General features: G+C 35.5%; 2 protein-coding genes across 8 annotated transcripts in view; both read left to right on the forward strand.

Annotated features, from left to right (window-relative positions):
• Positions 1-16484, forward strand: part of LOC110447981 (extended synaptotagmin-2-like) — a 42511-nt gene extending 26027 nt beyond the window's left edge. For 4 of the 7 annotated variants that reach the window (XM_021493987.1, XM_021493988.1, XM_021493989.1 and 1 more), the window contains 8 exons: positions 564-596; positions 5513-5674; positions 6177-6326; positions 6680-7005; positions 10057-10155; positions 10708-10836; positions 12488-12643; positions 13133-16484. In XM_021493987.1, the coding sequence (XP_021349662.1) occupies positions 564-596; positions 5513-5674; positions 6177-6326; positions 6680-7005; positions 10057-10155; positions 10708-10836; positions 12488-12643; positions 13133-13193 (1116 nt within the window). In that variant the 3' untranslated portion in view covers positions 13194-16484. Of the gene's footprint in view, positions 1-563; positions 597-2287; positions 2300-5512; positions 5675-6176; positions 6327-6679; positions 7006-10056; positions 10156-10707; positions 10837-12487; positions 12644-13132 lie in introns of all 7 variants that reach the window. The other 3 variants (XM_021493992.1, XM_021493993.1, XM_021493990.1) reach the window with 2 other exon arrangements.
• A 2786-nt stretch (positions 16485-19270) lies between these two features.
• On the forward strand, positions 19271-25029 carry LOC110447961. Its single transcript, XM_021493963.1, has 5 exons — positions 19271-19533; positions 20314-20410; positions 20734-20869; positions 22438-22730; positions 24876-25029. The coding sequence occupies exons 1-4, from the start codon at positions 19451-19453 to the stop codon at positions 22728-22730; spliced, it is 609 nt and encodes a 202-aa protein (XP_021349638.1). The 5' UTR covers positions 19271-19450; the 3' UTR covers positions 24876-25029.
• Positions 25030-26337: the final 1308 nt, after the last annotated feature.

Here is a 26337-nt window from a genome sequence, read left to right on the forward strand (position 1 = left end):
AATATTACATGTTAATAACTTGATTGGAATTATAACCTTGAATTGACAGTTTGATACTTTGAAAATTTTGAGCCAGCCCTACCCCCAAGGGCTGTAGGGTGGGGCTCAAAGGAGTCAGTGTGCTAAAATTTCTTCATTTTCCTTGTTAAGAATCAGAGGTGCTAGTTTCAAATCCTTTTTAGTCTGAAATCTGTATGCTAGATATTGAGTAAGGTGGTTTTATTGTTTTTTGTCACTTTGAATAATATTTCTGTTCATGTTAAAAACAAAATCAACTCTCTGTATAAATATATCAGGTGACCGTTAGGCCCATGGGCCTCTTGTTTAACTTTAAGACTGATGAACAAAAAAATGTCCTTGCTCTAGATCTTTATCTGATATTTTTCCTTTTGAGGATGTTTGTCATTGTAGCCCCAAAGGCTTAAAATACTTTTATAAATTGTTTTGGGGGATTTCGAGAAGAAGAATATTAGTTAATCAATATTAGACTGGGGAACATTTAACATCTTGAATGATTTATCACAGAATTTAAATTTGTTAATTAACTATTTTACTAATTCTAGTACCAACATGGGAACAGTTTTGGACTGTTTAAGGTAAACGTGAATGCATCCAGTTGTGACACCAGTTGGATTGGAGTTATTTATGAGATAGTTATGTTTGGCTAAAACTTGCCAGTACTTCATTCTAGATCCTACAGGTTGCACCCGGAAATATTTGTATTCCTGTTGAGAAATCTAAAACTATTTTTTAATGGTCTTTCATCAGTGTATAACTTGGAAAGGTGTATTTTATGATTCTGTTTATTGATTCTTAGTCTGGGTAACAAAAAAATCCCTTCTATTTATTTTTGTTAATGGTTCCAGTTTTCTTCAAGCATGATCTTAAAAATGTTTTTGAAATATTGTTTGAATTGCATGAAATTTATCAATGATTACAGTGCATTGAAAAATTGCTGGTGTTTTGTTTTTGCAGTTTGAAATGACATTGATTAAATCAACAAATACTGGTATCTTTGAAATATATGTGGCATCACTAATTTTCTCATAGATGTCTAGGAAAATGGTGTACGAAGTGGTTAAGGGGAGATAATCTCCTCTGTGTTTACAAATATGAAACCTTTTCGGAATCAGTCACTCTTAAAAAATTAAGGGTAACTATACCTCTTCTCCCTGTTGTCTTTTAAAGATATTTCTTGTTCAGGTACTTTGCATTTTTTCTTTATCACTGAAACCCGTCTTAATTATAAAAATTAATACAAGAGTGGAAATTAGCAGGTGCAGTGTAACCTGTTGCGAGTGTTTTCATCAATTTGGTTAATTTATTTTAGTCAGATTTTGATTTATGCTTAAAGAAGTACATACTATTGAATCAGCAACCAAGACAGTGCATTCTCCTGGACAATCTGTAGCAGCTACATAGAATTTCATTTTAAGACATTATATCATTTTTACTCTGTATTGATAATGAAGTTCAAGTCTTCCTAGTCTCAAAGTCCTCTAACTTCTGATCATACATTACAGGGAGACACAATTTATGGCTTCACAGTAGTTGATAATTTAATCCAATGGTACCGAATAGTGTGTAAAAACCTGGTTAGATGTTCTAGATTTGGATTAGAAATACACTTCATAGAGTTTGAGAAATAAGAGCCCTGTCATTCTGTACATGCGTTGTTAACCAATGAAACGGCTACCTGTGTAGTCCAGATGGTGATCTATTTGTTTTTCTTCTACATTTGACTTGTAAATGCTTTTTTCTTTACATTGTTTCTGATAATTAATTAATGGATTTATAACAATTACAGGGATTTGAGACTTTTCCCTAAATGCTTCATGTGTAGTAGTTATGAGATATTCCCAGTTGTGTACTTATCCTGTACATATTGCCCATCCTCACTCAGACTTATTACTGCCTAATAGAACACAACTATTTTAACCACTGGCTATGTAGTGCATTATTTTTTATATCATAGTTTTATATACTATATAATGCAGGTACATCGCATAAATGTGTTTTATCAATTAGAGCAGTCTTTGAAACTTGAACTTGTAAAAAGATGTACAGGTACACAAAAAAATGTTGTTAGAATTTTAAATTATGAAGTTTTCCAGGAACCAGTTTATGTATTGTTTATGAAAGCATGTTGAAGTGTTCATGTCTTTTAACCAAAGTCATTTTTCAGGAAGTCATGTTCACCACCTTACATTGGAAGTAGATATAGTACTAGGATCAAAGTCCAGTTTATTTCTATATATAATTACATGTGTTATTGTATTGTTTCCAGGGATCTCTCAAGGTGAAATCGTGTTCTTTTATTATCTAACTAGAACTGCATTCCTTTTTTCCTGAGTTTTCCTTAAACAGTATTTTTCACACAATATTTTTCACACATAGTTTTTTTTATTTATTCCAACTAATAACTCAAATATATTTACACCACCTTCTGCAATGTAGAGGTCAGAATGAGGAAGTTAGATATTCAGGGTTAGATACTATTAGTCTTGATCTAGTTACTTTATCTTTACATCTTTTGATCTGAACATTTTCTAAAAAGGTTAACTAAAGATGTTAATGCAGTTATTGTAATATCAATAAAACCTTGTTATACTGCCACAATTAGTTCAGAAAAAAGTTTGGCAATATAAAGTGGTTGGCAATAAATTAGGGAGACTATTAAAAGAATTGTTAAGGAAAAAAATTGTGACCTTGAAATGTGCAGTAGCAAATGAAATATGAAAATTAGCATTATATCTACATTTTTAGAGTATTTTTAAGATTTTAAAAATATAGATTCACAAAATTATTCTTCGCTGCATATTGTGTAGATTTAAGTTTAATCAAGTTTAACTGAAATTAAATATTGTTAAAGTATATATTTTTCAATAAAACATACCTGGGTAAGTATGGATTTTAAAAGATTTTTAGAAACCCACCATTCACAAGTGTGTATTTTTATCTGATGTTTTTATGAGAAATATTTTAATTAGCAAGCTACCACCACGCTAATATGATTGGTTTGCCGGAGGTGTTACATATGCTGTGTTGCCAGTGAAAACCTATTTACACGAATGCTGTGCTGGTGATTTTTATGATATATACGGTATCTGGAACATGGGTACTATTGCTGTAGTTCACAAACTTCTGCAAACTTGGGTCGCAGAATTTCCTTCTTTATACAGAATTGTTTAAACACAACTCACTAAATTGAACCTGTTTCTCTGTTGAATTCCCTGTTTCACAACATCTTGAGAATCTTTCTTGACTTTAAACTATCGACCAGTCTTAAATTTGAACAAAAAATCCTCTTAATCAGGAAAGTAGTGTTCTTTAGTTTGTTTCAAACTTAGAAAGCCTCAATTTCAGTAGTATATACAGTTTGTGAATTCTCAGAGTGTCAATTGATACGGTTTCACTGTACATATCATATAGCTAGCCTTATATCATATCAGTCCTAATGAACACTGTTTTGATCTATTGCAGTAAGTGTTTTGATTTCCATGGAAAGTACATTTTTGTTGTGTCAGAAGTGAAATTTAAATTGATTTGCAACTGATAAGCTGAACTTGTTGAAAAATGTTTTTGTACAGTTGTAATTTATGACTATGTAAATGTATTATTCTACCATGTGTATGTTCAACAGTATAGAGAAAGCCCTGGCTATGAATGTCTGATGATACATGAATGACAAGCGTTACCTTACTTTTTATAACAAAATGAAGATGACAATGATGAGCCCCTAAAAATGCTAGGCTATTGATTTGTTTGGAAAGATCATCATTGAACTATTCCGTCTTTGCATATTACAGAGTTATCTTCTCTTGGGAGCAGGTATTGATTGTTTCGACACTTGTTTGTGAGAGTAACTTCATCAATTTTTGAGAAAACGACGTAATTTTCTCACACAAACCAATGACGTAACAATCAATACCTGTTCCCAAGAGAAGATAACTCTGCAATACGCAAAGACAGAACAGTTCAATGACAGGCTCATGTATGTGTATGCAACTGCCCATAGCTCATGTCTTACAACAGTTAAAGTGATAACATTTTATCACTGTACTTCCAGTAGGTCAGTTATCGTTTGTTTATTATGATAATGATTATATGATTTTTTTTTTTCTCAAATTATATGCATGTTATGTTTAGGTAATGAATTGTGTCATAAGTATAAAAACAAACATATCTGTTTCTAGAATTATGCTACTCTATACAGAATGTGAACTATTCAATCTTACTGGAAAGTGTTAATGGTTGTAAAAATTCTATGTAATTTCCCTTACGCTTTATAGAGATGTATGATAGAAATATCCCATGACAGACGTTGATGTAGAATGAATCGAGAATCGAAAATTTCCTCCAAAGGATTCAGGGGCCGCGGTGGCCAAGTGGTTAAGGCGTCTGACATTCTGCTACCACTAGCCCTCCACTGCTGGGTTGTGGGTTTGAGACCTACGTGGGGCAGTCGCCTGAGGTATTAGCCGTAGGTTGGTGGGTTCTCTCCCGGACTCAGGCTTTCCTCCACCACCAAAACCTGCAACATCCTTAAATGACCATAGCTGTTAATAGAACATAAAACACAAACAAAATAAATCCAAAGGATTCAGACCACAAATTCTCCACCAGAGATCAAGGATAGAATAGAATTTCCATATCCCCAATACCTGTACACTACAGGGAACCCTCTATATCCCAATGACAGGGGGATAATTCTCACATGGATTTCATAGGAGGGAATATTTTGAATATGGTTTTCATATTTGTAAGATTGTATTTATAGATCTAGAAAAACCTCATTATCAGTAATAATGCTGTAAGAGAGTTAAAGTCTACCTTCAGACATTTATCACTGATCTACTAAAGTATGTATACATATACATGTACTAGGATAGAGGGACATGTATCTTATGTGTAATTTATGCTGTATGACTCTGTCAGAATTCACTGTAGTTCATCTGTTATTCGTTGATAAATAGACTGGCATGCTATTCCGTATAGGTATTCAACTATCTAGCTGATAGCCACTACATACCCACCTACTCAAAAACCTTATATGCAGGTGTAGAGGATAGGATGGATCACTACATACCCACCTACTCAAAAACCTTATATGCAGGTGTAGAGGATAGGATAGATCTAGATCTGCCACTGCCCTGATAGCAAGCTTACATTGGATGACATCAGTATGAAGGAAATGTTAAGAAGAATCAGATTCTTTAATTATGTAAAACATAAACATTATCAAGTTATTTTTCTGCAAATGTTTATATATGTGTGGTATATATAATTCAGTGGCTTTTAGCAGTGTGTTGTACAATTTTATGGTAAATTTAGTAATTTAAATTAAAAAAAATGTGTTAACTTATAAATGACAACATGAATGTCAACTGATATAAACTGTGTATTACAGGACTATTATGCACTATGAAGTGATTCCATATGAATGAAATTAATAGGCTATACATGCTGTAGATTATTCATGCTAATAATCACCAATTTGTTTTACTTGTAGCGTGGGAAGAAGCAGATGGCTGAGCCAAGTTCATACTGCATCGTTAGTGTAGGTCAGATGAAAGAGGAGAGTGCGGTCAAATTGAACACAGACAGCCCTATCTGGGAGGAGAACTATCGCTACCTTGTCCACGACCCTAACATCCAAGTCATAGACATACAGGTAAAATAACAACCAAGATTTAGAAGATTACCTCCCCTTATTAAACTGCTACCCACTGACTTGCACTATCTACTAAGCTTGGAAGTATTGTATAGGACAGAGAAGACTGAAATCTGTTCAGTGTCCTATGGCTTAAAACAAGGTACATCAGATTTGAATAGGTTTTGACAGAACATGCAATTTGTAGGAATTCAGTTTTGTTATGAATGCTAGCTTGAAATGACAATGTTGTGAAGTGCCAGCATGTTTCAAGTTGTAGTTGTGATTTTCAAGCTAATGCCTAAAATGATATTTCCTAGGATTATACATTGAGGTCATCGAGCAGATATCATTTTTTAAACATGCTAAAACTATGGCAAAGGGAAGTAACTTGGTAGTGTTCGTATTGTATAAGATCTATGTTTTTTTCAGAAATTATTTCTTACATGATAATATTTGGAATAGTTTAAATATGTTTCAAAAATGAATATTTGATAAGAAAATTTACTTAAAATTATTTCAGGTCATGGACAAGAAAACCGGTAAACCCCTTGGTGACATGAACTTGCCCCTCAAGTCTGTTCTCCGGGCTCCTGATATGACACTCGACCAATACTTTAGTCTCAAGAACTCTGGGCCAAGCAGCCAGGTCCACATGAGGCTTGCACTGAGGGTAAGGTCATAGGTCATGGATTAAGGTTTCCTCATTGCATGTGCCCTACCACACACGGAAACTGAGGTGTTCGACTCAAAATGGGAAATTTAAAAAAAAAAATCTTCAAGAGATAAGAATATGCAATTTGTAGTATCCTCATCAAATCCCTTTGATCTTAAATTGGGCCACAAGAAGAGTTCAAAGTTTCCCTAGGGTTCTATAGCATGGAATGCCTTGTTTTTAAGATGAGCTCAAAGAAAAAAAAATTCTAAAATTTAAAGCATAATTTGTTAAACATGTCCTGCTTGAGTTGATACAGTATAATTCATACTTAAACACATTTTGTATATTATATTATGATGATATTGTAGGCCCTAACAACAGAGAAGTCAAAAGAATCTACAGAACCTGAGCAGATCATTACACCAAGTAAAGCAACAAAGGACGGAACCTCTGTAGATGGCGCTACTGCTGCAGCTGCCCCAGCAGCCTCAACCCAAGCAGCTGCCCCCAAGGACCAGAAGGCTGCTCCCGCTAAAGCAACCACTCCTACTGCTGCCAAAGACACGGGTAAACAGATTGTTGCTGAGACTGTTTCGTCAGTCCAGTCCATCCCTCCAGCTAAGACAGGCACACCTCAACAGAAGACAGACACAGAACTGAGACACAGGAAGGCTACTTCGCCTACTCCTGCAGCGTAAGTCATGGTCACCAGACATATTACCATACACGGTTCACTCATCAATCAGTGTGTGACTGGTTGTGGTTAGATTGCATCTGTGTATTTCTGTATGAAAAATGCATTTTAAATTCAGATTTAATTTTATACCATTTCTGCTGCATTAGATTATTGTCATTTCTTACATTGAACAATGAAAATAATCAAAATATGCCATAAAATAGATGATTTTGAAAAATTGAAACAATTAAAAACAAATCCCCTTTTTTTAGAAAGTTTTTAATCTTTATATGTCATTTTGGGGAAAAAAATACTGTTTGAAATTGGTTTAATTATTATGAGTCATATGTTTGCAAATTCACTGGTGTAAATCTTGTATAGAAATAACAGATGTCTACATTTGTTGACAGGTTAAGGTCTAGTCTATACCGAAGGTAAAACATTAAGCACCTACATGTACCTATGTGTTGCACTCGCATCTGTCCGATTCCCTCAGTTTTCTGTTCAGCAGAAATCAATAATTGATTATTAGTTAATTACTGAAAGGTTTCTCTAAGTTGTAAATCACTTGTAACATGAAAAACCTCACCAACTTGGTATATCACATATGCATGACTATATTTTTTTCAATTTGAATGAGATTTCTAAAAATGTGTCACCAATGAGTAAGCTTTGTGATGCAGAATCAGTTTGAACAGATCATTCATTTGGATCAAAATGCTTGAAATTCAGTAAAAGTGTGAAAATAAATGAAACACCCTAGGGACCAATCTGTGCTTTTAAGAATTCACCATTCTTTATGATTAAGAGAATCTTTGAGCATTTCTAATGCAGATTTTCACCACATAAAATTCAGAATTTTTAAAACATGTACAATTAGACATGAAATCAATCTTTCCTGACTGTATATGACTTTACCTTTTTCAGTTAAGTGATTTTTACAAAAGTTTTAAATGCATAGAATATGAACATTAACAAAACCAGGAAAATGTTCAGTTTGTGTCATTTAAATGGGCAAATTTTCCAGCTCTGATTGGGATTTTAAAAGATTATTGGGAGAATTTTTCTCCAGGGGAAATTAACCCAGAAATGATCACAAATTTGGTTTAGATTGGTCCCTGTATATGATAAAGCATCTCTGTTGAGTGACATTAATTGTGATTTACACTTACGAGTAAGTAGACCAATCATGTAGAGTAGTTTTTCCTGAATTACTAGGATACACAGAAAAATACAGATATAATCAGTCGATCAATACAACAGTATTGTTGAGATGGGTAGTTCTTACAAATAGACCTTTCAACTTTTATTAGTAGTGTCTTTCTCTAGGTGACAAAACCAGAAAGTATATCTAGCATGCAAGAACTTCACAATTGAAATCTAATTAGCTGTAAATGATTGTTTTACATTGCCAAATCATAAAAGAATTGGTTCTAAAAAGGTTGTGGGCTTTCATTTGCTGCACATTTCTTACTGGGCCTTTCCACGCCAGTGAATCCCAGTTACTTCTGCATTCCTAACAGGAGCTGAATCGGTCAACTGTAGGAAATTGCCCGACAGCAGAGCTAGAAACTTTTGTACCCAGCAACTCAAGGCATCACAGCACTCACATGCAATCACTTTCAGTTAGATTGTATTACCCTTAAGTCCTGAACCGGTCCAAGGCAGTTGGTCCCAACTGCTGGTTTATGTGCAGTAAATGAGAGTGCCCCTTCTATTGAAACCAAAACATGAAATATTAGTTTTATTAATTGAATTTGGTTCTAAAATTGTCTATAATACTAAAGACAAACTGTATTTTTTAACCCAAACTCATTTAAGTTGCGTATTTTTGGCCTAAAATAAATACTTGAAAATGTTTTTAATGTTCTAATGGTTTGTCCAGTGTATTTAATACTTATTCATTCTGCTTGTTGTTAGTTTACTTACCATAACTAATGATAGATTTTTTATCATATTTTTTTTCCCCACCAAATGTTTAGTTTTCATTGTTGATTCTAAAATATAAGGAAAAAAAATCATGTTTTGTTACAGATGTTTTATATAATCAAATAAGATTGTATGCAGTTAAAAAGAAAACCTTTCTGGAAAAAGCTAACAAAGCACATTAAAGGTTTCTGTAATATTATCGGTCTTGTAGAGCTCTCAATATCAGTGATCATGTTGTAACGTACCATTGTTGTATTTCTTTTTTTTCTGTTTCCGTGCCACAACTAAGAAGACTGATAAAAACTTCATCAGTTGACACAGGCAAAACTTGGTCGACATTACATAGGAATAATGATGGTTTACTGTGGATTATATGAAACCATCCATCTGAGCAATATTCCTATCGATTGGTTCAAAATAGATATTTGTGTGGTAAATTCAATGTGCTATTACATCTGAGTCATAGAATCATAATTCTTGTATAAACTTTCACAGTTTATATGATATTAAACTCTATGATATTCACAATGAAATTTAGCTTTTATCAAGAAATAAGTTTTAAATGTTGAATGATCTTATAATGTACCGGAATAGCCAAAAACATTAAGAAACATACCTGAATATAAAACTTTCGGGAATGTACATAATATGCACAGGAATCTTCATTACAGTGAAACCTTGACATGACACACCTCACTTAATTCATTCACCCCTGAAATTCTCATAAAGAACTATTCCAGCTTTTGAATTGGAAGATTTCAAATGTGGCTTCAGGGGTAAATGAGTAATGCACACATACTTCAAGGTCCTCTTTAGTCAGCATGTGTCTCCCTAGATACATCACCAAACCCCTTTATAATGCCGAAAAATTCTCTATGGCAGGTTAACATTTTTTTTGAATATTGTAGTAACAAAGGCATCTGTAACAAACATGAATTTGTGATATTACCTTTCAGATGGGTGTCAGATATAAAACTTGTATGATCTATTTAACCAACATAGCTTAATATTTTCACTTTTCTGATTTCCTGTGTTTTGGCATGGATCCAGTGAAAGTTGTCAACATTGATAATCTTTGAGACCAAAGGGCATGAAGCATTTGTAAGTTATGAATAAATACAGTTGTTCTTGATATCTCAGACCTAACCCAAAGGGAGCACACGATCATGGTAGAATGAACCTGACCATCAGGTATAGCGTTCAGAGGAGCCAGTTGGTGGTGGTCATCCACAAATGTGTGTAAGTATTCCAGAGTTGTTTCCCTTCTTACATTTACTGGTAAGTGGGACACATGTGTCATAATCAGTACATGTTTTGGTATCCAGGCCTGCTTTAAAAAAGAACATTTAATGCCAGGGTAAAAAAATATCATATGTTTATGTGTACTATTATTGAATGTATCAATATTATTAATTTTCCAATATGAAAAAATGTTTGGTCATAGTTGATGTTAATTAAAAGAATTTTGCTGGAAAAATATGAGTGAATCTGGTATCATCATTGAATTTATAATTCTAATGCAGCTGTAGTAGTGCAAAGACCATTTTACATATAGGCCCCAGTCAGAATAATTTAAAACTCTCATGAAATTTTGAACTAATGAGAAAATCAATCACATGTTACTGAGTGAGATCAGACTATGATAGGTGAGGGCTAAAATTCTGCAACATATCCTGACTGAGGTGCAAGCCTACGTTGGGATGCTACAGAATCTGAAACCTTAGCTGAGATAACTTGATCTGGCTCAGAGGTAGGCTATTTAATTGTATCATTCAAAACATTCCTTTGTAGACACTTGATCGCCTGCGATGATGACCATTTAGCCGACCCTTACGTGAAGATGTACCTTCTCCCAGACAAATCTGCAAAACACAAGACCAAGACCGTCAAAGATAGCCTCAACCCAGTCTTTGATGAAACGTATGTACACATAGTATATTGACTAATGATAAATAATAATAAAGGAACATAAAATACTAGAATTTTACTTTCAATGAAACTTTTCAAATGTTGTGTCCATACTTTTATAACATCTATTATCCCTATGGGTCAGGTAAAAACTAGGTTTAAGGCCAAAAGGGCACAGAGTCAAGGTCACCATTGCTAAAAATAGAATTTTGCATGGTTTTGCTTGTAGGGATGATCACACCAATTTTAAAGTTGGTGGGATGCAAAGGACAACATTGATCTATTTTCCACTCCATGAGTATTGACTTAAGAACCCCCTCTCAAATACAAATTACATGTATTTATATATTCACACATTAAAANGGGGGGGGATTAGCTGCCCAGGGCAGCTCTCATTCTCATATTTATATTTACGTCTTATTGATTGTCAACATTTAGTTGTTTCTTCACTTTCGTTCATGGTTCAAATAGCTGAACATGTTCTAAAGTTTTAGAGGAATTTTTCATTGTGTACCTATCACTGGAAAATTACCTTAAGATAGATAACAAAGCAAGATGTAGTGCTTATTCAAACCTTAGTGTTTGTCTCGCTGCCAAGAGGTGGAAGCGAGACTAAGGTGTTGATTTTCCAGCGACGGCAGTGTCAACATTAAGTTTTTGCGTTTAAGTTAGTTTTACTGAAAGATACATCTTAGGTAGTACATCTCAACCCATGCCTCCAATGCTGGATGCTGCCTACCTTTCATGGTCCATCGACTTTGTCAACATCTCCAGCAACATTAAGCTTTTGCGTTTAAGTTAGTTTTTGTGATACGTGCATTGATGGTCTAAGTGGGGCATAGGCGAGACATATCATTCTGAACGGCTTATTAAATGATAGATTTCATAGGCAAGACATATCAATCTGAATGGCTTATTGAATGACAGATTTCATAGGTAGCAGTGTACAGTAGCGTACGGTGGCCATGGGTGATATTTTTGTACAATGAATAACCCCTGTAATATTACATGTATCAATTTTGTTTTAAATCAGCGCTAAAATTGGCATAAACATGATCAAGTGGACTATGCGGGCTTTTCATTTAAAAACAAAAAATAAATTNTTTTGTACAATGAATAACCCCTGTAATATTACATGTATCAAAATATTTTNCATTTTTGTCCATTTACAAATCTGTGTCTACGCAACAAAAGCTAGCTTTTCATGTAGTCTATTTTTGTACTCGGCACATGTGTAAATATTGTGAAAAATCCACCGGTATGACCTATGCTAAAACGTTAGTATTTCTGTTACCGAGTAGGCTGTATTTGATTTAAGACAGGTTTTAAGAAAAAAATACTTGCGTGGGTCAAATTTTGTGTTAAAAATGATTTTTTTTTGCAATTTTTGGCTTTTTTTGATGTGGTAACCATGGTTTTCACAAGTCCCAACTGGGGAAATCACTTTTTGAAATAACAATCATTCTTTTAAAAAGAATGTATTCAAACTGTAGTTTATAAATATATATATATAATAGGTGTGTATCCACAATCCATGTTTATCTGAGACATGCCCTTTATTTCAAGGATCAAGCCATTTCTACTGTACTCTGCTACCATAATGTTTTTCTCATGATCAGCAAATGTTGCTTGGAAAGATTTCATTATATTTCTTTTGTTTTAGATTCGAGTTTGAAGTTAAACAAGATGAGGTCAAACAGAAAACATTGGACATTACAGTACGAAATGACACATCAATGTTCTCTGGGAACAAAAAGACGATGGGAACACTCGAGATATCCCTTGCCAATCTGGATCTGACTAAGTTTACAACAGAGTGGTAAGTGTTAAGGCAGTATGTGTTATAGGTTCTTTTAGACAGACAGTTTTTCATGAAAGTTTGTAAAAAGGTCAAGTGCATCAAGGTCAGCGCTATAGATTTAAAGGATGGGAAGTTGAGCATTTTTTCTGTTATAATGTTATAGGGAGATGCATGCTCCTGTTTCATTCGTCAGTTAATTTTAGCAACCAATGAAATCTGTGGTGTCTTAAATCCTCAGGTCCCTGTGATTCCCACCAAATAATTGAGAAACTGCTCTCTAGTAACTCTTATGGTATAAAAAGTATGAAGTTGTATAGTATAAACAGGAAGAATTAATCACAACATGCTCAAGTGTCACCAGTAAGTTGGTACTTATATTTATTGGCCGACTAGTTTCGCCTCTTAGTGTGGTCCTGATGTTGTATAGTAGTAACTAATACTGTATATCAATGTATAATGAAGAAAGGCACTGTTAAAGTATTCAAAGAGTTCCTCTTCTTCTTTTAGGTTTGATGTTAGACCTGAAGACTTTGAGGGCAAGCCTTACTCACTGTGCTCCGATGTTTAAACAGTCATCCTGTGAAACACTGTCCATTGAGAATCTAATATATAGCCCAGGATCCAAGACATTTGTCGTTTAATAACAATTTTATATGTAACTTGCCTTTTATTACACAAATCCTGTCACTTTTGTGTTTACATTGCCTATTATTTTTGATGTTGTCTTTGGATATGAATTCGCAAAGCAATAAATTCACTATAACAATTCATGCAAATGTTGAATCCATCCGTTGCAATTATTTTTTGAAGAGGATGTGATAGCAACTGCTTAAAAAATTGAGATATATTGTTGGAATTTTAAATGTTTGAGATATATTATTGGGGTTTAAAACAGGCTATTTGTTGTTTAAATAAGAGAACAAATCTTTTTATTTTGTATCCCCAAGCTTAAAAATCATTTAATGGAGATAGCAAAAGAAGGAATATATACCAGATAACAAATAACTATTAATCTTTGATTGTGAATATTTATATCTTTAATAATACCATACATGTACATTATGCTACAATGTATGTAAAGAACTAATTAGCTTTAAAATATTATCTGTTTTGAAACAATCTTATTATTTGTAAAGTGCAACGATTGCAGGATGTGATATTTTTTATCACTTTAATATATTTGACATTTCGTTTTATAAAGGGAAAGAAAAGCTGCATGAAATGCGTTGCTTGCTGGTATATTTTTTAAAACAAAGAATTTACCTTCCATCATAGATGGTATATTAATGAAATTACAAGTTATATGTGATTATATGGACAATGTTCCTCACGAAATACGGACTAATAGGAAGATATCTAGTGTCTGGTCTCAGTACAGACTGTCTCTCATATAAATGACCACATATCCTCGTGATTAACAGCTTTTGTCTGTAGAAGATACTTAAATAATTTAATTTATTAACTTGGAAGCCATACGAATGTTTAAGAAAAAATGCTTACCTATTCTCAATTTTAAAAAAAATACTTTATTCTCTAAAATGTTTTTTGTCTGTGTCCGTGCACTTAGGTCTTGATGGCTTTTGTGTGTCTGTCAGTTTACACTGTTACAAGTCCATAGCACATATCAGAAACTACTGTGTATATAATAGCACATGTCACTCAGAACATCATGTTGTATATTATGTTGGGGATCGTACACAGGATATTTGTTATTATATTACCACACATCTATATATACATGTATTTACGTAGAAGTAGACTTCTATTAACAGGTGTATGTCATACAACAGCAAGTTCTGACTAATATTGAAGCTTGCGAAATACTACTTTTTATCCAATGTTTTTACACAAAGGACCTGGATGCTTTCTTTAACGTCAGAACGGGCGATAAAATCGAATATTTCTAAAATCTCTTTCTTTGTTGGTGAACGATAAACTTTATTTTCATTAACATTTAAAATGTTTGGGTACAATATTAATGTTTTGTGTATTGAAGTTTTGACGAACTACATTTCAGCAATGGCCTTAAAAATCTTCCACCTTTCGGTGGACAATGTGATATACAAACTGTAATGCCTTTTTGTTGCACAGCAAGTCCTCCTTGTTTCTTATTATAAAATCTACACATATCAGAATGTGCTGAATATGCTTAATGTCCATTGTTAAAGATATTCTAATTGGAGCAAAGGAATTATTTTGAAAGATATTTTTTGCATATTTGATTTGCCATCAACGAAAATATGTTTAGTGCTATTCCTGGAGAATTGAAAGTGTATTTTTCTATGCTGAGATTATTAAAGTGTATCTTTGTTAATATTTGGGTTATTTTATCAACATGTGGGATTGTGATCATTAATATAATTGCATGCTAAAAATAAACATTGCTTCAGGAATTCTTCTTTTAATGTAACTTTAGAGTGTACAGGTTTTTTTCATGCATGAAAAAATATTTTATGATGGTAATAAGTTGAGCTTCAGTGTGTTTTGTTTTGTTGAACAAATTAGAATGCAAGAAATCGATTGCAGTATAATATTGACCTTACTCTATCTAAATACTCATTCTTTAGATTTGATATTTCTTTGTTTTTCAAAAGTCGCTATGAAAAGTCCACTAATTCAGAGCACGGATAGATACATGTACATTTCTTTGTATAATTTGTTATTGGTTCTAGTTTGCATTAAATTTTAAGTTCAGCTTTCATAAATTACCTTTGTATTGGGACGATAATTTTATTGTACCCATATTTCCCTCTTGTTTCCCGGTAGAAATAACTAATGTGCTTTGACTAGGAAAACTATTGGTTGTTTATAGATCAAATATTTTTATTGTTATGGATGTTAACTGTTTTCACATTTCTATTTTTATTTTGTTTTGATATCAATTTTTGTTGTTTCTTTTATTGTACACATGAACCTGGAATATTACAAACTGTTTGGGACCTATTACAATGTTTGGATGTCTAATGGTAGCTGAGGTTTTTGTTCTGCCCCGACATAACTTTCTTGTGATTTAAACATGCTTCTGATTATCCCATCATTATGTTAATTGTTACATCACAATAAACATTTCAGTTCTAATTCATACAATGGATTGTTTCTACAATCCATGCTGGTTATTTTTTAAATTCTTTGATATTATTCAGTGTTCTGGTTTTTAGTGCTTTGTAAGGGATATCAGGTCATATAGCCAAATATAGTATATATCTTATTGCTTATGGAACGGTCACTTAATTCATCTGGCCGTTACATTGTATTACAGTGTATACATTTATAAATTGTAGTTGATTGATAGATATAAGAAATCTCATTATATATAATAATTGTTTTGCTTTTGTAGTTTGTAGGTCATATAATATATGTGTTGAGTTCTATGTTGGTATAGTATATGAGTTTATTGGTAATTTTGTTTTGACAATATAATAATATGTGTATATGGTTAGTGCAATTTTAAAAAAAAGTTTTCACATGTACAACTGTACAACATACTCACATTATTGACCTATTGAACTTAACTCATTAATAAAAAAAACAATGAAAATAGTATAAAGCATATTTTAATGATACGAAATTTTCATTCAAAAATTTAAAAAAGATATTTAAAACAATCATCTAAAAATCTTTGAGTATGATAGACTATTTCACCAACAGAAAAAAAAAATGAAAAATACCTTTTCAAGTAATATACCATTTGAATTTGAACATGAATGTATTTTTTCACTATAACTTTCTGCCTATTTTGTATATAAGGGATCTTGCTGTTTTACTCCCCCTGGATTGTTACTGTTACCTATCATTACCTGCTGCTGCGATACATCTACACTAATCTGTGACGTCACTATAAATTTTATATATATATTAATATCTGTGTCTGTTGTCTGTTGATACCTGTTCATCTGGGACTCTCAATGGTGGATAAGAAGAGAGTCCATGCTACTTTCGTTTTACAATTCATATTATGACGTCTACAACGAAGTTGTGGTTCATACAGGAATAAGGTTGACTGACTATCCTTCTCTCTGAAGATGAAATCTTTTCCAGACAATTACAGTTTTCACTTTAATTTCATAAAGTTTTTTTTATGTAGTCACCACAACCAGAAGTTGAGCACCTGCGCCCACTTTGGTTCCTGCAATTTTTTATGGCAGTTGCGCCGAGTTGCGCCAATTACCCTTTTTTTTGGCAAATTTGTCATCGGGATTTCGTGAACTCCACAGATACCACCACAATCTGAAGTTGCTATTTTATGGGAGTTATGTCCCTTTTGCACAACATAATCCAAGTGCTTGAAAACAACTTCCAAATGTAACACCGCACTCGGAAGAGTGATATCTGATTCTAACATGATACAATGTTGGATAAGAGCGCTCAATTATTTCAATTCATGTTAGAAGTTTAAAATTACAATTTTAATAACCTTGGACCTGCTATCTAAGGGATTTCACATTTTTATTTCGACTTGAAAACGATACGGCCAACCTACACGTACACTCGCATGTCTGTTAAAATATATTATTCCATATTGTCTACAGGCGCTGCTGTTAAGTAGGTTTATACTTTAATTTTATTAATTTTGCCAATAGCTGCAAGCTGAAAGAACTGGAGGCGAATACATGCCGCTTTATTTTAAGAAAATAAAACGGCGATTTATTGCCATTGCAAGGTGCGTTCAAGGATGTGAAACGGTGTCGCGACAAACAAAAATATGGTCTTAATCAGCCATCATAGCAAGCGCATGGACCGACCTTACCCATTGTTTAACTCATTTACCCCGGAAGACACATGCTAACTCTTCCAATTCAAAGATTGAAATTTATGAGTCGAAGCTTATAGGTGGCACATTCAGCAAGAAAAGGGGAATTCTAGACGGATTTATTTTCCGTATGTCTGTGCAAGTGGCTTCTGATGTTGCTATAAGATTGAACATCACTGATGGAATAGCAATGAGCCCGTCCACAATCCGGTTCATCATCTATTCCATTGTAGGTTTTCTAGCACGAGTATGAAACTACTACATTGAGGTCGTACAGCAGTGTTCACGTCCACAAGTGATACGGCACCCAATCAAGGACCCAGTATCGCATTTGGCGCAGCAGATAAGTTTCGCATGAACCTGAAAATTTGTTACAGCTATATTTGAGCCTTAACTGGTGAATTCAGCGTCAATTTACATGTTTTATGGGTTTATATCAAGTTTCGGTAAAAATGCCATCCCGATCATTTAGATGTCACTGAAGGCCCGTATTTCTCTTGAAGTTTTAACTTAATTTCTCATCTGCCAGTTCGGCTTGGATACAACGTTAACATTTTATTTGCTTCTGACATAAAACGATTCGAGTAACTAAACCGCGGGTTTTCAACATGTTAGTAGATTTGGTCCGATTTTCTTTATTTCCGCCTTTTTAGCATTGACCCCAGTTTCGNAACTTCACAACAAGGTTAATTACCATGAAACCTCGGACAAGTTCGATAACCGCCATTATCCGACCGTAATTATTGGAGTTATTCCCCTTGGTTTCATTAATGCGATGCATGCGTTCCATGATGTTGTATTGCACTCATTGATCTACCAGTTATGTTGAATGATTTCTCTTTTAATATCAATTACTCACAAATACTTCATATATTTCAATCATACAAACAACTGCTCATTCAATGTGTGGCGGGCGTATTATATACCGCCCGCGGTAACCTTGTTACCATATTATTGGTATGTATTTGTAACTAAGTGGGAAGAGCGATTTCCTACAAACATTATCATTTTCAAATTTCTTTTGTACATGTAACAAGTTAGATACATTGTTTTGGGCTGGTTCGGAAACTTATTTCATCATTTACAAAATCAGTTTTTAGCATTTCATTTTGCGCCAACACAGTTTCGCGTTTGTAGATAATGACGTTGACAATGGTTGACGTAATGATCTAGAAACGAAACGACGGTCTTTTGATTGGTATTGCTAGCGTAAAAGGGTTCGACTACTAGCTAGAACACCTCTTGGTGATGGCCTTGGGTTCGGCTCCCTACTGAATTACGTATGGCGATGTCCCTGGGTTCGACTCCCTACTTAAGTACTTCGTGGCGATGGTCCTGGGTTCGACTCCCTACTGAAGTACTTCATGTCGATGGTCCTGGGTTCGACTACCTTGCGGCTGAAATACCTTCATGGCGATGGCCCTGAGTTCGACTCCCTACTGAAGTACTTAATGACGATGGTCCTTGGTTCGACTCCCTGCTGAAGTACTTCGTGGCGATGGCCCTGGGTTCGACTCCCTACTGAAGTACTTCATGGCGATGACCCTGGGTTCGACTCCCTTGTGGCTGAAATACATTCATGGCGATGGACCTGGTTCGGCTCCCTGCTGGCTCCCTGCATAGATGTCCGTTTCACAAGCTCAATATATCATACAGGTTTACGCCCTTACATCAGTCTAATGAGAAACGATCACACAGTTAAAATCAATGAAAAGCAGGAAAGTCTGATTGTCTGTCGTATACATTTTTTCTATTTTCTGACAGCTAGGGTTCGATCCAAAAATGAAATTGTATCAAAGAGTACAGCCTAGCGATGAGAATAGGTACTAAGGCAGGTAACCCAGTCTAGACAGTTGGTGTATTGTTACGTAATACCATGTGTGACGTCACGTCGAGAAATCGTTGCTAAGCTGCTTGGCAATCAACAAGGTGGGCACGATCTGCCTCTCCCTATTTTAGGGGACTGTGTTTTGTTTATAATGGCTTGTGGTTAATTAGTCGCTGTTCGCCATTTTTAACATGGCGCCGTGTATGGGCTCGCATTTTGTATTGAGAAATTAGGATTACCACTGACAATGGGACTTAAGTCATTCCTAATGTTTCTGGTAATGCTGAGTGCAATGCGCCTGGGTCCCACTGCATACAAGGACCTTACATGGTAAGTTCACATTTTTCTTTAATATTTATTGAAATTGCACTTTTTTGAAGTTGGATTCCTATATACTTACTGTACAACGTGCGGACGGTCACCCATCCAGCTACTGACAACTAGTGAGCGGGTTCCCTGGTATTCCGCATCGCTGGAAAAGCTAGCTTGTCAGTAAGTTTTGCCCTCAAATTCCTAGGCTGTTACACTAATCTCCTCCGAGGTTTTGCCTGGGGAATCAATGCACCTTTCCTGCGAGCGGTCACCCATCCAGCTGCTACATGTACAATATTATATGTACAGGTACTGACCACGCCCGACGTCGTTACTTGCTGAACGCGTACGGGTCCCGGGTTATACCGCATTGCTGACAAAGCTAGAATGCAAGTAAGGCGGTATTTCCATTATATTCCTTAGCTGTTTTAATGTCAACGGAAAAGTAGAGCCATCGAAAGGTTAAATATTGTCTGATTTTTAATGAAAAGACTAGATTCTAGCAGAGTAAAGATTTTGTTGATAAACTGTCAACGGCTGATGAACAAACTTACAACACAGCGTGTCGAGTGGTGCAGGTTAACGTTGATGGAGATTATGGGCACCAACATCGTCTCATACGAGTGTCTTGTAGTTTCGTTGTCACTTATCCCGGTTTTCACTTTGAGGACGCAACATTATATAATTACTTTGATTTGGCCATGATTGTGTGACCGACGAAGCTGAAGACGCTTTCGTTTCTTCCATTTTGAGATCAAATTTTACATTTTGTATTTTCTCTTTATCAAAATTATCTAGTGTGGAGCCCGTGCACGGATACGCCCAGAGGGTCGTCCATTTTTTCACCGCGTCAGAAATAGAGAAAGTGTGTCCAACTCATTTAGACGTGGCATGTGTAAGTATGCAGACATCTACAATTTTTTCCTTTTCTTAAAAAAAATGTACACTGGCGTATAACAACTGTGAATCTGAAGTAACATTGAAGGTTATGTATCACAACCAGTAAGTGTTTATGTGTGACGTTACTATGTCAAGTAGCCTATACGGTTCCTACTCTGTCACTTTCATCAGACAAATACCGTGTTAAGCGTTATATTTACACAAACAAAAGAACACTTACTGGTTGTGACGCATAATCCTTCTAAAATTCACACTTTCGAACGTGAAGAAAATGTTTAGAAATAAAACATGTACCTTGATATCCATTTTGTGTTGTAGCAAATTGGGAACGATGCACTATGCACCCTTTTCAGTAAGCTTCTGACCCTGCTGGTGGTCCATATGTCATGGATTGGAAACACTCTTACAAAGAAGTGGTCAAGCATGGTTTCAAAGGCGCAAGAATGGAAAAATCGTAAGTTCCTTGGACTATTTGAGTATTTCGCCAAAATAATTCATATACTACAAGATTTAACATTGTGCCTATGTGAATGACGTCAGCAGTCACATGTTTTTGGAGAAAAAGATGATTTCTCAATAAAATTGACAAACTTAATTGTATCGATATTACTAATAGAAGTATGGAGTACCACATTTCGACGAAAAACGAAATCAGGCCCCGTATTAATTCATGTAACCGTTCTCATGCTCAAGCATGGCTTTTGTGCTCAAGCCGACTTTCTTGTGCTTTTAGTCATTCCAACATTCTTAAAGAAATATTAACAAAATGTGATTTTTTATGAATTGATCACGGGAATTAAAAAGCAGTGAGCACAGAATCTGAGTTTAAGGTGGCAGTACTCAAACCGGATCGGTACACAAATCGGATAACCTTTTGCAAAAATACTTATATTAAAATAAATAAATGTGTCAACAAATCAGTTATAACAATGAGGTAGTCTTAGAAAAGTTAGCCATGAACCATTTTTTGTCTACAGATAATTAGTTTTTAAGTTCAAATAGTGCAAGAAAACATAATTCAAACTCAAATGTCAATGTTTTGATTACGTTTTTATAAAATATCGCGTGCGACGACTATGCACTCGGTTTTGGACTAAATGAATAAATTAACACTATCGAAAAACTGTTTGTCATATAAATTATAAAGGTCACCATAAAATGTTAATATGCTGACATTTATTTTATTCATTTAAAGCATACAATACTGCAAAATTTAAGCCTTGATCCGTTTTGGGTCCCGACATTCGCAAAAACCGGAGACGCTGATTGGCGACTTCAGAGCGTTCTATAAATATCTCAAGTGAGCCCGGGTGCTAATTTCGTTTGTAAGAACACCCATCGATATTTTTNGCCGAGTGTTTGGCAACTTAAGAATCTTTTCCCGAGGGTGGAGATTCCCCTATCTTACCCACAAGGGGGTGAATGATTCTATTAATCTCAACCCGAGGGGAAGATTCTTAAGTTGCCAAACACGAGGCTTTGCCGAGTGTTTGGCAACTTAAGAATCTTTTCCCGAGGGTGGAGATTCCCCTATCTTACCCACAAGGGGGTGAATGATTCTATTAATCTCAACCCGAGGGGAAGATTCTTAAGTTGCCAAACACGAGGCTTTGCCGAGTGTTTGGCAACTTAAGAATCTTTTCCCGAGGGTGGAGATTCCCCTATCTCACCTACAAGGGGATGAATGATTCTTTTTCTCTTAGTCTGTTCTCCCATTGTGTATCATATACACAATGTAACGATAACGTTACATGCTAAATTCAGGGTTGACGTGACGTTGGCGGATTGTTGACGTGACGTCATTGTATTGTTGAAGTGAGGTCATGCCATTGTTATGAATAGGGGAACCCCCCGTCACAACCCTAGGGTGAGACAAGGAAATTTCACACCGGTAAAAGTGCGGATACACCTGTCTAGGGTAAGAGAAAAAGAAATAAAGCGAAAGACTTTTGGCAGGTCATTATTTGTTGATATTTCATCTTCCCTATAGCAAATCATTTTTCGAAAACGTTTTGCATACAGGTCGTCCCCTTTGTGGTTACTGTGGAACCGCTCCGTGCCAGGTCCTGAGAAGATCGAAATGGCATCCGTCAGGTCCTCGTGAAAGGGACGAAGCAAATTTCTCCGAGCGCTCTAACGCCATGATGCTCTTCAACTGCGGTTTGGAAGTGTCCACAATTCTGACCAAGGAGCTGCCTCAGGACGAACTTTACTGGACGAGAAGGTCCTGTCAGAAGTTTGAGGAAGAGCAGTTGAGTCTGTTTCCTCTGTGCATTCAGCGTCAGATCGACCTCTGGTATCCAGTCCCACGCTAGGTATGTAACCGATCACATGGTCTATCCGGGGTCGCTATTTCATTTACATCATTGACCCCATACAGTAGTGATTTAACAGCGCCACATTTTCCAAAATGGTTACCCTTGCTAGGTAAGTGTCAAGTGCTTGGCCGAGGATTAATGCAGAAAAAATATATAAAGTATAATGTTATAACCTTTTAACCATATACAACCAGTTGTTTATAGTTTCTTGCAACTTCAAAAGTGTAAGCATTAACACAATAATCGAGTATAAATGTGGTATTTTTGTTGAACCGGAAATTAAACGGATATGGCGCATGCCTGGCGGATACAGGATTGTTTTGAATAGCATATGTACAGCTAACAGTGTCGCCCATGCAAAACAACCCATAACACGGACAGCGATTTTAGAGGTCACCATATCGCCATTTACATATCCTGCTTCATATCAACCTATAGCTAATACCACCGATAAAGCTAACATCCTTCACAAACAATTTCAGTCCGTCTTTACCTCAATCCCAGATGAAGGAGAAAGCCACCCCTTCCAATAGTTAAACCCACTATCACTACACCTTAATCAGATATTCACAAAATCACTAACTACTTTGTAGTTAATTACAGACCAATCAAAGATGCAAGTTAATGGAGCATGTTGTCACTAAACATCTCATAAACCATCTGGTAAAAAACCCATCTTGTAAGACCTCGTCACTATTTCCTTTCATCCAGGAATGTCATACAACAAATAACAATAACACTCAAATAACAGACTCAAACAGACCTCATAATCATGGACTGTGCAAAAGCTTTTGACAACGTCCTATAGCAACGTCTTTTATATACGACATTAAAGGCAAAACTCTCAACTGGATATTTGCATTTCTCCCAAACCGTATACAGGCAGTATAGTCCCGGTCACCCCAGTTGTACTGCAAGGTACAGTGCTCGGTTCGGTCTTGTTTTTGGTCTACCTCAATGGTCTCCCCAACTATCTATCCTATTCCGTCTCTGCGTATTGCAGAGTTGTCTGCTCTTGTGAGCAGGTATTGATTGTGACGTCATTTGTTTGTGAGAGTAAAATAATCTATTTTTGAGAAAACGACGTAATTTTCTCATTCAAACCAATGACGTAACAATCAATACTTGCTCACGACAGAAGATTACTCGGCAATACCATGAATACGCAAAGACGGAATAGCAAAAAAGAACCAAAAGTGACAAATTATAAACGGACCTTGATGGGCTGCACGATGGGAGAAGGACTGGTTGATGGCCTCCCACCCAGACAAGTGTACTGTTGTCTCTGTCACTACCAAAAAAGAACCCTTTACAACACAACTCCCCCCGCCATAACCACACACTTGCATCTGTTACTTCCGCAAAGTATCTTGAACTTACCATACAGTCGAATCTTAAAGGGAACAAACACATAGACAATATCACAGCTAATGGTAACAAAAGGCTTTATTGTAAAATAACTGTTCTTCCAGCCACATTCCTTTTTTGTAATCGTCTATATAGGCCACGCATGCCGGCAAAGTTTCATCAACATGTTGATGGATGGATTGCTGTAAACCAAAGTAGAAGAAAAAGAATACCTCTATATCAGCCCGAGGGGCCTTAGGCCCGATGGCTGTTGATATGGGTTAGGATACAGAAAGTGTCATATATCACAACCTTTTCATCCTATATTTCACACTATAAATACTTAACTGCAATATAAATACTACCTGGAATAATATAAAACAAATAGAGTGAAATTAGTCATCGTTTTTTCTTAAATGTGTTGAACCGGTAGCAAAACAGATATGACGCGTGTCGGGCGGACATGGTGCTAGCTGGCGGATACGGGTCCGGAATATGGCCTATGTACAGCTAGTAGTATTGCACATGCAAAAACAACCCATATCACAGAAAAATGATGATACATCTTCTGCCTTGTGTACGGAGACTGAATATGAAGTGAAATGGCTAAGGGGATAACGAAGTCACTAAATCATTATTTAGGGTGTAAGGCAGAGGTGTGGGTTTGAGCTATCCGAGCCCAACAACATTATCACTATTACTCTATAAGTTGTTGGGCAGTGATACTACACTTTTGATGATTTATGTGGACAGTCTAGATAACGCAAACCTAACCAGTGTTATTTTACATTGCAGGTTCCTTCTGCTGTTCACTGAGAAGAATGCCGATGATGATGGAAGTTACAGTTTCGATGTTATCGATAATGCGATATGTCATATCATTTTGATATTTAACTGTGCCACAGTTTAGTTTTAGATTGTCTTTTTTCCTATAAAATCAGAAAAACTACATTTCAGTCGATTTTTTTATTCTTGTTAATATCGGTCTTACAAAACGAGATATTTGCTAGAAGATCATTTCAGTCGTTTGTGCGGCGTTTTCAGTCCTTCCGGAGTCACAGGGTGATGATACTTAGCAAGAAAAAGGCTAAGGTAAATCGTTATCAAATGTCATCAAATGAATGACCTTGATCAACTTTTAAAGTCACTTGTGTCAATCGTGTCAAATCATTTATACCACTTCTTGTGAATAACCAAGATGCATAGCCAGTTAGTGAGATGTTGGGATGAATGACTACAAACTATAGTCAAATACATGGTCTTGGCCTCCTTTCATAGTTGCACGGGTAGAAAAAACCTTAAAACTACTACTTCTGAATAACCAAAATCATAAAAGCTGCATGCTTGGCCATTGATGTTAGGTCAGTAAGATACTGTACCGAAGTTCTCCATATTTTCTGCAAATGAATTGCCTGGATCAGACAACAGCATAACTAAATGTCGGCACCTCTTGGCTTGGTTCTGAGTTATATATATTTCATTTTCGGCTTGGTTAGAAAAGAATGACAACAGGAGACATCTTAACTTTGGCCGTTGAAGTTTGTTATCGCCATTTCTTGGAAGGAAAGTACGAATCTTTCAATTGCATAAGGCGATTATTTCTGTTCCCTAGTTTTGCGAATTTCAATTTGACCTTCAAGCTTTGGTGCAATCACCTGCGCGTGTGTATTACGTTCAATCCCCTGCGCGTGTGTATTACGTTCCTCTTTCAAAATATGACTTCCATAAAATAAGTCAAACGGCAACCTCGTTTTGAAAGGACAAGATGAAAACACAGCAGTTTAATCGAAAGTAGCCACAAAATACGTTTGCTGTTTGCATGGCTAGTCAAAGAACAAACTACTTAATGAAGATCTGATGATGGTGGCCGCCAATATCCCACTGAGATATCAGCAATGAATATTTGGGAAATTTGTTTATTAAATGGAGATAGGTAAGACCTGGTTGGTGTACATGTAAATATTGAATTGCCTGCCGTAGTTTTTCTACTCTCCGCCAGGTGTTTGATACAAGTTAATACATACTTCATTTAATCTAATTCATGATTACCTCATATCAGTAAATTTGACATAGATGAGTACGTAAATGCCACTTAGGCGAGTAAGGATAAATAGTCAGATGATCCGTGTTTAATAAAAAGTGTTTGATATGATTTATATACATATATATATATATATCCATATGTAGTCATGACATAGACACTAACGAGTATCAACTAATTGGTTAACAGTAATGGCTGCTCTATAGACACATCGGC

The sequence above is a fragment of the Mizuhopecten yessoensis genome, unplaced genomic scaffold (assembly GCF_002113885.1).
Source record: "Mizuhopecten yessoensis strain PY_sf001 unplaced genomic scaffold, ASM211388v2 scaffold3717, whole genome shotgun sequence".
Taxonomy (NCBI): Eukaryota; Metazoa; Mollusca; class Bivalvia; order Pectinida; family Pectinidae; genus Mizuhopecten; species Mizuhopecten yessoensis.